We start from the raw sequence: 13,755 nt of genomic DNA on the forward strand, positions 1-13,755 counted from the left end.
CAAACTGCAACACAAGAAGTTCCATTTAAATATGTGGAAGAACTTCTTTATACTGAGGGTGACGGAGCGGTGGAGCAGGCTGTAGAGTCTCCTTCTCTGGAGACATTCAAAACCCATCTGGACGCAATACTGTGCAACCTGCTGCAGGTGAACCTGCTTTAGCAGGGGGCTGGACTGGGTGGTCTGCAGAGGTCCCCTCAACCCTGACCATTCTGTGATTCAGTGAATTTAATCTGTTCTGTGATTTAAGTATGCAAAGTGATTTTGGATCTATCCTGAATATTTTTGGAAACCTGATTTTGATCTAGTTTTTTGACTGAGGTACAATATTGTACTTTAAAAGATTGCTTTTCATGTGTATTATTGAAAGATAAATGTACAGTTTAAGCAGTAACTGGAAACCTAATAGGTTTTCTGAAGTAGATAGGTTTTACTTGGACCTCAAATCTTTATTTCCTTAAGCTTCCAATTGAAAAAGCTATTTGACTAAATTAAAGGGCTTTGCACAACTAAAAAGCACAATCATTTTTTGTGGTTTAATCAGAATGAATGGATGCTATTTAAAGTTCTTAATTATCTGTTGACTGCTTCTCTTCTATCTTCCCCGTTGGTTGTATTTAATCAGCTTTCCTATAACTCTTGCCAGCCTCATTACTGGCACCTGGACCAATGTATTTGCTTGCATGTTTAAAGAGCATATTAGATAACAAGCTATATATCAGTGGCATTTTCTTCTTTGTGTTTCATAACAGCTTATGTGTTATTAAGAGGCAGTTCCCTCATATTTAAGTTTTATACAGTTTTGTTTTGTTTTGTTTTGTTTTTTAACTGGGTGAGCAGCCTTTAAGATACTATAGCAATATTATAGCCTGGTTTAGGGCAACTGATGAGTTTCATTTTTCTGGAAATCACATTTCATTCCATCCAGTATTGCTTTCCTAACATCAGTTTATTCATGTCACAGGCAGGACTTACTAACTAATCAGATAATAAGAAGCTTTATATTTTGTACTGTATTCCAGAGAAGTAGGTAATATGCAATTGTTTATGAGTAGCAGCCTCAAATTGGTTCACACTTGCACGAAGTAAGTCAAGACAGTCTTATAAAGCTTCACTGATGGAGTCTGAAGCTGGTGGCATACATTGAGTTCAAAGTTACCTGAGGAAAGAATAGGAGGAGAAAGAGAAAGACAAAGAAAGACTGTTCCCCTTTAACCAGCCAGGAAGAGCAGTGATGGGGATCTCTGATGCAGGAGGTGACAGCCCAACTACATATCTTGTAGTAACTTTAATTTTAATGGGGACTGACTCAAGCTCCCCTATGTTTGTCTGTGCTTATGGTACTCTTCAAGTTGTCTGGGGAACATATGTTGAGATGCTGCTGTTCCACAGTGGATGTTGAGCTTTATGCATGTAAATTATTGGGGAAATGGGTACCGAGTTTGTAAATGGCTATTACCTGCTGTGTTATTTACTACGTACTATAGTAGTAAACTAAAAGCTAGAGGGGAGGGTTGAAGAGATTATACAGACTAAGGGGAAGGTGGGGAGGTAAGGAGGGCCAGGAAGAAGGAGCACTTGGGATACAGGGGACAGACTACCACAGCACCTCACGACAGGTGAGTGACCAGCACAGACCTGCAAGAGAAAGGCAGGCTCCAAAGCAGCCTTTGGAAGGTATTAGCACAGGTTAAGCTTAGCACCAGAAACAGCATGCAAGCAGTGTGTGATCACCATACAGGAATAATCGCTATATGATTATGATGATCACAAGCCAAAGTTTGTGCTGACCACTCAAGTGCATTTTGACTGTGATGGATATTACGCAGCTGCATGTATTGCAATTGTGAATTTGTGCTGGTACATAATGTTGCCTACTGTTCCCTGCAAATATCTATCACTCTTTTATCTTGAAAAGATTTGTTCCCAGCCTTCAGATATTATTTTAGTACCATATTCTGAATTACTTCATAAGGGATAAAAAGCAAGTGTTGAAATAAGCTTCTTAAGTGACTAGAAAAGGGAATTCTGTTTCTATACTTTCAGGACATAGAATGCCAACAGTAAGCTAGAATAAAAAAGGGGGAGAAGATAGATTTAATTTTTCCCTGGCAGGCCAATTTTCAATAAAAATTTGGAATTAGAATTAAATAATAAAAATATCCATCTTTATGGTTATGAACTTTTAGGTAGAAGCAAGAAAAAAATACTAAAATCCTAGTTTGAAAAACAGTAACAGTATTTAACTTACCTTTTATGTTCATACTTATGTTTGGAGGAACTGTTAGAGGAGCAGTTAGTTTTTGCAGGCCTAAAAGTTGTTCACCATGTTGACCTGTGACAGTGTTAGTATTAATGCTCTGAATTTTGGCAGTGATGAGTTTTTGATTGATATGCTATGTGCTTCACTCTTGTGTGACTGTGTCAATGGAGGACTGCGTTCATTTTTGCTCCTTTATGATAGGTTCTAGAACAAACCTCTGCAAATATGAATCATTTAAAAAAAGTAGTTTCTCATTTACTCCCACTCCGAGATACCTACCATAAAACATTTAAATGTTTTTGCATCTCCAAGTTCCACTTCACCTGCCAGTTCCTTGGACTTTCTCTGCATTTTAACACTATGTACATTATTCACCATTTTGTGCTTTGTTCGGTATTTGTCTTATATTAACCAGACCTACAAAGCATCCTTATGTAATGAATACTTGTGAAGTCACTGCTTTAAAATATCAGATTGTCTTCTGTGAGGATTTCTTGATATTTTTTCCTGCCAGCTTTCAAGATAGTGTGGCATCTCTGCCCGCTTTTTATCGTAGGGATCACCATAATAACAAGTCTGTCTGAACTGAACTTTCAGCACAACAATTTAGGGAAGATGGAGAATAAGGGGAAGGGTTGAAAGGGGTTAATCACTTTTCCTCACTTTTTATGAGTTCCCAAAGAATGTGATCTTGGGTAGGATGTAAAATGAACGTTAGAGAGATGTTATTTTCTAGACTAGTGAATAGGTGCCTAAACAGTGGATTGGCTTTACTTCCACTGTTGTTAGAGGTGCCCTCAGTTTTGAGAAGCAGCCAAGTCCTGGTAGACTAGAATTTCACACTTCTTTGTTTACTCTTTTTTTTTTGTCAGGGTATTTAGGTGCTTAGGTTGCTCACAGCTGTCTTATAAATCTAGCTCTTGGACACTTCTGAGATAAAATTGGCTGATGCTTGCATTTAAAGCCAATGTGCACACAAGTTAAGATTTTTTTTGTTGTTGTTGCGTTTTTTGAGTGGTGAGGTTTTTGGTTTGGGATTTGTTTTGGGTTTGGGTGGTGTTTTTTTGTAGTGTCATTAGTCTCTGGTATTGTCACAGGTTTGTTTCAAGCAAGGACTTATACTGGGAAGCGGACAGTGTGAACCTAAGGCTTAAGAGTGATGGAAGCGGGCAGTTAACAGTCCCAGAAATTGCCAGTCTCACAGCATCAGTGACCTTCTGTAAAGGAGTATTTCTGCGTTATATGAAACAAAATGAAATGCAAATAAAGGAACAGTTTAATCTCTAAGGTTGCAGATCTAATTACAATTTCTGAAAATGTGCATTTGTTGGTGGATGTTAATGATAAAACTGCTAATAGTAAATGATTGTTGAAGACATCTATATTAACTCACCCATGAAATTTGACTGTAGTTTGTGATTTAGAAGCTTCTTTCATGTGTTGTAGAACACTGCATATGTAGAGCTTTCTGTACCTTTTAAGCAGTATTAATAGCAGAACAGCCTAATAAAGTTTGGAGTGTTCTTTTCCAGTTCTACTTTCTGCTCAGCTACCAATTAAAGGGTCTTCACACTAACAGGGAGATTTGTAGGAAGATTTAACTGACAAGATTCTTGTTTTGTGTTCTCATCCCTCTCCATTTCTGCACTAATAGTAAAATAAATCTGGACTCATTACTGAGCTCTACTTCGTAAAAAGTATGTGAAAAAGGGTGTGAAATAAGAGCTATAATGAAGGACATTGCAGTTACTTTCTTTTTTTCTTTAAGATGCCAAAAGCAGACTATTCTGGAAGACTTCATCTGTTTGTCTTTAGCAGACAACTTGCTTTCCAGATACATTCTTTATTCTTCTTACTCCTAACTTGTGTTTGTCACTCTTCGTAAAACATTTTGTTGTCTTTGAGCTCAGAGCTTAGACTTCATTTCATTTATCTCAATCCACCCAGGTGGCTTCAGTTGAAACTTTTCACTTATTCTTATGTCTGCAGAAGAGCAGCCTCATACAGAAACCATTATAGTTTTCCTTCCAAATCTTAAGCTCTTTGTATTCATCACATATAATTCTATAGGATTGTCATGGTTTAACCCTGGCTGGCAACCAAGCACCATGCAGCCACTTGCTGACTCCCCCTCACCCAGAGGGATGGGGAGGAGAATCAGAAAGGAATGTAAAACTCAGGGGTTGAGATAAGAACAATTTAATTGGAAAAACAAAAGCTGCACATGCAAGCAAAGCCAAACAAGGAATTCATTCACCATTTCCCATGGGCAGGCAGGTGTTCAGCCATCCCCAGGAAAGCAGAGCTCCGTCATGTGTAACGGTCACTTGGGAAGACAAATGCCATAATGCGGAATGTCCCCCCTTCCTTCTTCTTCCCCCAGTTTATATACTCAGCATGATGTCATATGGTATGGAATACCTCTTTGGCTAGTTTGGGTCACCTGTCCTGGCTGTGTCCCCTCCCAAATTCCCGTGCCTCTCCAGCCTTCTCGCTTGCAGGGCCCAAGAAACTGAAATGTCCTTGACTGAGTGTAAACATCACCCAACAACAACCAAAACCATCAGTGTCCTATCAACCTTGTTCTCACACCAAATCCAAAGCACAGCTGTGCACCAGCTGCTAAGAAGAAAAAAAAACACTGTATCCCAGCTGAAACCAGGACAAGGGTTTTTTCAAAATATACTTATATATCTGCTTGCAGTGCTGTCTCTTCCACCTGCAGGAACCATATTAGCCTAAATCTTTATTTTCCAATTCAGTGTATTTTTTTTTCTCTTGTGATTCTGAACACCTTTGGAATTCCCCAGTGTATTCATGTGGTTGTATGTGCACACACCAAGACCATGTGTGGATCTTCTGATTTCTATTATGCTGATATTCTTTGGAATCTAGGTGTATTATTATTTTTTCTAACTACTCTCAAACCTCAACAATTTAAGCAGCCATTAAAATATGTTGCTGTGTAACATTATTATTCCTAATATTACTAAGAAGCATATGCATATTGCAATCAGCATTAATCCATTTTATTTTAGAAGCCCCATACAAAAATATATTTTGTAAAGGTAGTTTGATATAGTGATAAGTGGGTTCAGTCAGTGAAATGTAAATGTAGGGGGATTCGCTCAGTGGCATGTCAGATGATTGCAAGAGAGACTATCCATGTGGATATGGGAAGATATCCTGGACAGAAAATACCAGTTTCACTGTATGATGAGTAAACTATTTTTACTCCAGTGTGTCTAGGTTTTTTCATTATTTCTATTGTGACTACCATTCTGATGTTTTTCATTGGTCTACTGCTACACCAGGTAGGCATTTTCACCTTGCTGCAAATGTTTCTGAAATGTTTTGTTGCTGTATTTTAATCATTCCCAGGACTGTCATCTGTCAGTACCCATGTCAGTACAGAAGAAGCAAGGAAGAGGTTAAGAAAAGGTGAAGTTAGTATGGAAAAAACATCACACTCAGCACTGATAGCAAATAATTCACTGCAACAGTGCACATAAGGGACTTTAGTCTGTCACTCTATTTTCTGAACACTGGAGTAAAAAAAAAAAAATCCAACTCCCAAACACACATAAGGAGCATGATTGGGCCCTGACTGTCTAATTTAGATGCTATTTTCTTTGGCACTTGTATCAGTCAAGAGCAAGATGCTTCAACAAAGAGCCTAAATATAAGCTGCTGAGAAGCCTAATAGTCTGCAGCAAAAAGTTATACTTCCCTGTAATGGAAGGGTTTTTTTCCTAGAATTGTTACGGCCACTGACTACGTCTGAGTTTTTGTATGGGTTGGATGGGTAGGATTTGCCTCTCAGCCGTAGTTCTTGCCACTTTATTGTACATCAGTATTTAGTAAGAATAGGACTGCGTGGATTCTTACTGTTAGTGATACTCTATTAAACAAGATGGGGTTTGTGTTTGACAGTATATATTGTTTTATCCTTTTAACCTATTAGTTTTGTAATTCTCATTTGTATCAAGAATAATTAAATATATTATGCACTAGAAGGAGAAATTACAAAGGCAAGTGTTCCAGATCTATGAAATGGCAGAATTAAGGTTGCAACTGAAGTCATCATTTGTTGCCTTTGCAGCAGTGTCTTAGATAAATATCTGAATTATTAGAACTCTTGTTTTTTTCTCTGGAACACCGTCTTAATGATTTACATCTATGCTGTCACCAGCGTAGAGGTAGGACTGCATACTTTCTCAATGGTGTTTATGTCATTGCACTCAACCTGGTTTGCTAACTAACTTTAGTACCACATATTTCTGCAGTTAGTGTATATTTTTCTTTCTCTAACTAATGCATGATATAAGCACAGCTTGCATTCATGAACAATTCAAGTTTGGGTTTAATGGCAAGTTTATTTTAAAGAACATTGATCAAAATATAATTGTAACATCTATATAAAGTAAACCTTTTACAGAATTTATTCTTAGCAGCATTTGTAAATAATTATCCTGCTGTTCCCCAAGGCAAACAACAGAATTTGAGCAAAGCATAAATTGAAGCCAAAAGGTTAAAAGGGATTGCCTAAAAAACACCTAAATCCACATTGTGGAAACTGATTAGGGGTGGTCAAAATTATAAAAAGCCTAGAGTACCCAGAACTCCATAATTAGATTATTTGAATATTCAAAACCTCTGTAAATGAAATTTCATAAATTTTGTGCATCATGTAGACACATAGTTTAGACAAATAATACAAGATTTTTTGAGAATTTAAACCAATATTTGCATCTTTACAGAAAGATAAGGAAGACCAGTGGCTAGAGAAAAAAGTGCAGGGCAGTAGAGACCACATCATCTTAGAGCACCTTCAATGGACCATGGGTTATGAAGTACAAATTACAGCTGCCAACAGACTGGGTTATTCTGAACCAACATTGTATGAATTCAGCATGCCACCAAAGCCCAACATTATTACAGGTAAGTTAATTTTAGAGTGTTCTTTCTAAGAATTATATTGTTATTCATAGTACACTAATGTGTGTAGCAGAACATACAGTAACTGAAGTAGTCTTGAACTGACAAAGCCCAGGATCCCATACTCTATCCAAAAACTTGATTCAAAACCCTTAAATGGGACCTCATTTCCCACTTTTAGTAATAAACTCATTTGTAAGTGCAGAACAAAGATTGAATCTTCAACTCAGGTGATGACGGTTAACAAGAAATACAGTGTTTAAGATACACCTGCTGTACATGTTTAAGTTGCCTTGTACTGCCTGTTTGTCTGTTGTAAGTAATTTAGTGGCCAGAATTCTTGATTACAGTCCGATCTCTACATGTGCATTAAGACACGCGGGTAATAAAGGTATTTTAGCGTCCGATAAGGTCAAGACTTCAAATAGTCCTGTCGAGATACTGTCTTACTGATTCACCCTAACACGGTCAGCATGCAGCCTTCTGTTAGGCCTGTTTACAAGCTTTGAAATCTATAGAAATGTTGTTCATATTTTTAAGTGTGTAAGTAGGAAGGTTTGGGATTTTTTTTTTAACAGGAAAACTGCATAGTAGTTAAGAGTGAGTGTGTCTCAATAACTAACCTATCAAATTTTAATGCTTCCCAATGCAAAGTTATATTTTGGTTCATCAATGCAAAATTATTTCATTTGCAATAAACTTAAAATATAATGGTAATTTCTGATATATTACAGGTAATTTTTATTTTTCTGAAGTGAATGTTATGAGGAAGAGATTTAAAATTTTTAATGTAAATTATGAGTTGATATCTTTAATAATTAATTCCAAGTTAGATGTGTCATCATTACATTGTAAAAACAGGTGCAAAATCCTCTAACAGTATTTTCTGTATGCTCTATCTTAAACTATTAGAGTATTAGAATCAAATCAAAATCTCACCAAACAAATGTAATATCCAATATATTAAAATGTAAACCATATAAATATCTGTGTTTCTACCTCAGCATCTGACTAGCGTCAATCTCAGTAAAGTGGCAAAGAGTTTGAATGAGTCATAGACTATTGTGTCATTGGAAAAATTTGAAATAACTAATTTTTTTCTGTCTATTAAAAGTTTTCCTCAAATATATTTTCAGGGAAATTATCTCAAGATCTGTGCAAAGTTATTTTTTTTAATATCCCATAGTAATTTGTTGATATTGGAATCATTGTTACTTGCATCTGTTAATTAATTTCTTAATTCATTAATAGGTTCAGATCCAGTTCTAATACAAATATTTGGCTTATGCACTTGAATTGCAGTAGGAAGGGTTGATTTGCACCTTGATTGAAATTCAGAGCCTCAGTAGGTCCTGTGTACTTGTTTTTAGCAGATAGTGCCCTGTGATTACCATCATTCAGGAAGAAAATTTCACTACATGATCAAAAAAGAAAAGGGTAAAAGAAATGTAAGAAAGCTTGTCCCAAGTAAACAAAAATATTTGTCAAGTAGAAAAACAGATAAAACCTTGCTTAGGCAAATGGAAGGGATAAGCCATTTTTCAATTTTCTGTATTTGAAACACAAATCTTACTTGTTTTGCAGTGCACGCTTAACTCCAACCTGTTATAATTAAAGTGTTCCGTATTACTGCCACAGATGCTGTAACTGAGAGAAACATGATATGCCTCTGTAAATGGTGATGTAGGCGACCTCTAGACATTTACGTAAAAAGCAGCTTAATTAATCTAGTTTCCAAAGATAGATAGATTGTTTCTGTTTGAACACAGTTTTATAGGTATTTAGGGGCTTTTTCCATTCAGTGCTCCCCCATAACCTCTAAGTAGTAGTAAGAAGTCTGTTACACTATTTAACACCAGGCCTTCTTTATATGAATCGTTATTGCAATTATGATTGTGGAACTAATTAGTTTCCTTGACAACTGTTTTCGCAAAGCCTGAAAAGACTGTGAAATTCCCATCATAAGAATATTCTGTAGGCAATTTTTGAAAGTATGTCAAAAGGCACTTAGAATCAGTGCAGCATTATGTTCATATCCATGAGTCAGTATGTTTATCTTGTTTTGAAATAGCATAATATTATTGCAATATAATATATATAACACTTTGTTGCAAAAGTATGAACCTACTCTTTCAAAACCTGATAGATAACGTGTATAAAATGCTTAACTTTGAGCAGAGTAATTCTTCTATCAGTTGGTCAACTCGGATGATGCACTGTTTGTCTGCTTTGAGGCTTAGGTGTTGGCAGCTCGGCATCCACTGCTAGGTCCAAAGGACGTAGGCAACAAGAATGAAATTAGGTAGACTTTTGAACTAAATCTTCATCACCTATCCTGTGCTTACTTAACAGCCTCTAATGACTGAAATTTGATTCCCAATTATTCATATAATTATTAGAAAAGTTGCTAGGACTCATGAAGGTCTTCATCAGTGTGTGCCCAGATCTATGGCATTTCAGCTGAACTGCATTTCTGTCTTGCTCTAAATGTAATTAAAAACCAAAGTATCTGTAGATCCTATGTATGCAATCTCATGGATACTATTTATCCAAGAGAATTTTGGGATCCCCTAAGTATCATAATGGGTAATTATACCTAACACACTATTCTGGTGAAAATGTGTGCCATCTAATGCAATAAATCAGAGACCTGGAGAGAGATGGAGGCAAGGATACATTTGGTGTCCTTTGATAAGTGCTTACCAGGGAAATGGGAGTGATTACAAGAAATAAAACTTTGGTTCTGATTGCTGCAGAAGGTGCTTGGTTGTGCTTTCGAAAGCCATTGGATATAAGGCAGAAGTAGTAATCCCTGAGGGCAGGGACTGGAAGCCAAAACTCTACTTATGCGAATAAACATCTCCTGTGGGCACTGAATCCACAACTTCTGTTTGCTAGGGAAGTGTGCAAGTACCAGCTCCTGGCTGGCAGTCAGGTTCTATCATAACACGATATGATAATATTCCGTTAAGAGTCTTAGGTCTAGGAAGGAGCTTGAGACAGCGAATTGCTGTCTGGGATCAGTGAGATGTATAAATAAGACAGACGTTCCTTTAAATTTTCATATGGTTGGCCTCAGCAGCCTCCAACTACAGATGTACTTGATTTTGTAATTTCTGCTCCTAGGCCTACAACACAGTCTTCATTCACTGAATCACTCAAATTTAAGATTAGTTCCTCAGAATTTGTAATCCTTTTAGTAAAGGTTGCCTGGTTTTCTGAAGGGTTTACCAAAGGAACCTTGTACTGAGTTTGAGAAATACTCAGCAAACCAACTTCTTGACAACTTTGTTTTGAATACACTTAAAAGACTTCGCATTAAGTAAATATATGTATAAATATATTGATGTATGTGTATAAAATATATACACATTACTGTACATTATTGTATATTTAATTTTACTTCCTACTTTTTTGAGTTATTCTTTTCAGTCAGTAATTTCATCTTTGTATTTCACCTTTTTGTTAGGCATATGAGCATCTATTTCAAAATCATGCTTTGAAGTAAGAGTGATGTAGTATTTTATGTATTCCAAAATCTCACTAGGGATGTTAGTTGCGAGTACTTGCAGGCAGATGCAACTCTACCATTGGTGTACTTGCCTCTGACTGAAATCTTTATCAGATGTTAAGTACTGCTTTGTGATATTTTAGAACATTTTGTTCTGCTTCTCCATAGTGTTAAGCTGCTTCCAGTCCAGTAAGAAAAAGGGGATTCTCAAAGGAGCTGTGTGCCTTAGCTATTAGCTCTTAGCTCTTTATCAACGTTAGGACAGTGCAGACTAGCGTCTGCAGACATAGCAAACCCTCTGACTAGGTGTCACTTGGAACAGCTGAGCTCCATCAGAGCTGACACCACTGCCCATTTTTATGGGCCTATTTACTCTTTCTCAGAAGACCAGAGATAGAGAACCTGTCTTTGTACTGTTCAGCTGGTACAAAAGTGTCCAAATCAGCTGTCATTCTTAACCATTACTAGTGCAACCTGCAAACACATCTACACTAAATTAATCTTAAAAGAAGATGAAATGGAAGGTGTTAAAAGAGGATGTTTTCTGCAGGTGTTAGATATCTCTTCAGAAATTAGCAGCAGAAGATTTATGCAGGTGCTGCCTTCCAAAGGCTTTTATCCAGTCAGTGCTGTTTCTCTGGAAGGCAAGTAGATATATTAAAAATGGTTGCAAGTTGTGTTTTATCATAAGGGGTTTTTTCTTCATTATAAATTCATGACTTAGAGCAACAGTGGGAAAATGAGAAAAGCATTTGGGGATAATTAGAAGCCCTTAGACCTGTTTCTCTCACTTTGTGATGTTGGTTGGTTTGGTGTTTTTAACTTCCAAGACTGCATGAACTGTGAGAATATTTTTTTTTATTAACATCCTTGAAATAATTTTAATCCTTGATGCATCTCATTTACTTTTTTTTCAATGCATGTGTGTCATCAGTACTTAAAATCATAGAGTAATAGGCAGAGGGACAATCTGTGGTATTTTCTCTCATCTTCACTAGTAGTAAAGATAATGCTCTTGATGCCAAGCATGATTTTTATCAGTAGTTTTTACAAAAATGCAGTATTAGGATCTCCAGTGGTGTCAGAGTGAATGAAAAATAAAAAGAACTCTTAACTATGCTTCAGGTGTCTGTGTGTATAAGTGTATTTGAATTTGTGTATGTGCATTTTATGATGTATTAAATAGACAAAATAGGACTTTTGAACTACACACACAGGGTTTTGTTAGAATAGAAGCTGGGATAATGAGCTTTTTTCATCCAGAAACTGAAAATGACTAAGTACAGAAAAATAGAAATAAGTGTCCGTGGTGCTCAAAATTTTCTTTCAGGGAAAGTCTTTTTCTTTCATTTTGCTCTCAGTTAAGCAATTAATTGACTTTTTTTGGGTAGAAATAAATTCTGATCTCATCTGTGTAGCTGGTTTAAGTTTTTGTTCTTGTCATGTTTTGCTGCTAAACAACAGACACTTGCTGCAGGTGTTCTCCTTGTCTCTCATATCCCTTCACCCTGATACATGAAGCTGCCAGAGACTCTCCGGGGCACAGTCTCCCTAGCTCTGAAGGGAGGCACGACCTCCCTTTTCTCCAGAAAGGTTGACTTGACCCTGACAACGCATCAGCTAAGAGAAGCCAAAAAGCAGCCGCCTTCATTCTTGTTCTGTACCCCACCACAAAAACACGTGGTATTTTTTTACTTACCAGAACTATGAATCAACTTTCATTCTGAACAGTTCTTGTGTCCTTTGAAGTATCAGCCCATTTCTCCAGCCTTTTGCGGTCTGTCTGGATGGCAGCACAACCATCTGGTGTATCAGCCACTCCTCTGAGATCTGTGTCATCAGCAAAGCTGCTGAGTGTATGCTTTGCCTCATCATCCAAATCATTCATGATGTTGAACAAGACTGGACCCCATGTTGACCCCTGGGGTACACTGCTAATCACTGTCCTCCCACTAGATTTCACGGCATTGATCAGCACCCTCTGGACCCAGCCATTCAGCCAGTTCTCAATTCCACCTCACAGTCTGCTTATCCAGCCCATATATTAGTAGCTTCTCTATGAGGACCTTATGGAAGACAGTGTCGAAAGCCTTACTGAAGTCAACATAAATATGCACTATTCTCCTTTCATCTACCAAGCCAGTCAGTGCATCATAGGAGGTTACCAGGTTACCTTGGTCAGGCATGACTTTGCCTTCGTGAACCAGTGCTGACTACTTTTGATGTAGTGGTTCTTCATGTGCCTAGAAACAGTGTCCTGGATCAGTTGCTCCATCACCTTCCCAGGGACTAAGGTGAGGCTGATTGGCCTGTAGATCCCCAAGCCATCCTTCCTGCCCCTTCTAAGGTCCCCTTCCCTCCATCCTCAGGGATCTCTACCAATCTCCATGAACATTCAAAGACTATTGAGAATAGCCTTGCAATGGCAGCTCCCTCAGCACTTGCGGGCGCATGCCATCAGAACCTAGGGACCTATGTGTACCCAGTTTTCTGACCCAATCCTTGCTCAAGAATTTCCTCACATCTCCAGATCCTTAGATTTCCAAAGACAATGATCTCTCTGTTATGTTTATTTTCTAGGTTTCTATTTATAGCTCTTCTTCCCATAAAACTTTTTTCCTTCCTCACTTCCACTTCAGTAGGAACAACAGCATTCTTCAGGCCAGGCCGAGTTTCAGTTATATTCTTGGTATTTTTTGTCTCAGTACACAATCAGTAACCCATGTGCTTTTGCAGATACAAACTGAGTGTCTTTTTTTTAACTTTAGACAACAATTTTGTGGGTAATGAACAAGGAAGACTGTACATATTCCCTCTTGAGCATTTTGCAGAACTGCTGATAACCAGCATTAACCATTAGTGATCATATGTAGATCGGTTGAAGAGAAGCCCTTTCCAGGTACAATGTGCTATTTCAAAACAGGACCACATTCAGAGGCAGAGTTAGCTATGAGGTAATGTCAGCAGCTGGCTCCTGGTACTTATTCTTAGTTTTAGGAAATGTTATGTTGCATCCTTAAAAGTTAAATTAGGAGAATTGTGG

The 13,755-nt window shown here is 37.4% G+C and overlaps 1 protein-coding gene across 1 annotated transcript in view; it reads left to right on the forward strand.

Annotated features, from left to right (window-relative positions):
* NCAM2 (neural cell adhesion molecule 2) overlaps positions 1 to 13,755 on the forward strand; it is a 308,946-nt gene that overhangs the window by 259,921 nt on the left and 35,270 nt on the right. The window contains exon 15 of the mRNA XM_027795129.2: positions 7,024 to 7,204. Within this exon, the coding sequence (XP_027650930.1) occupies positions 7,024 to 7,204 (181 nt within the window). The remainder of the gene's footprint in view (positions 1 to 7,023; positions 7,205 to 13,755) is intronic.

The sequence above is a fragment of the Falco peregrinus genome, chromosome 4 (assembly GCF_023634155.1).
Source record: "Falco peregrinus isolate bFalPer1 chromosome 4, bFalPer1.pri, whole genome shotgun sequence".
Taxonomy (NCBI): Eukaryota; Metazoa; Chordata; class Aves; order Falconiformes; family Falconidae; genus Falco; species Falco peregrinus.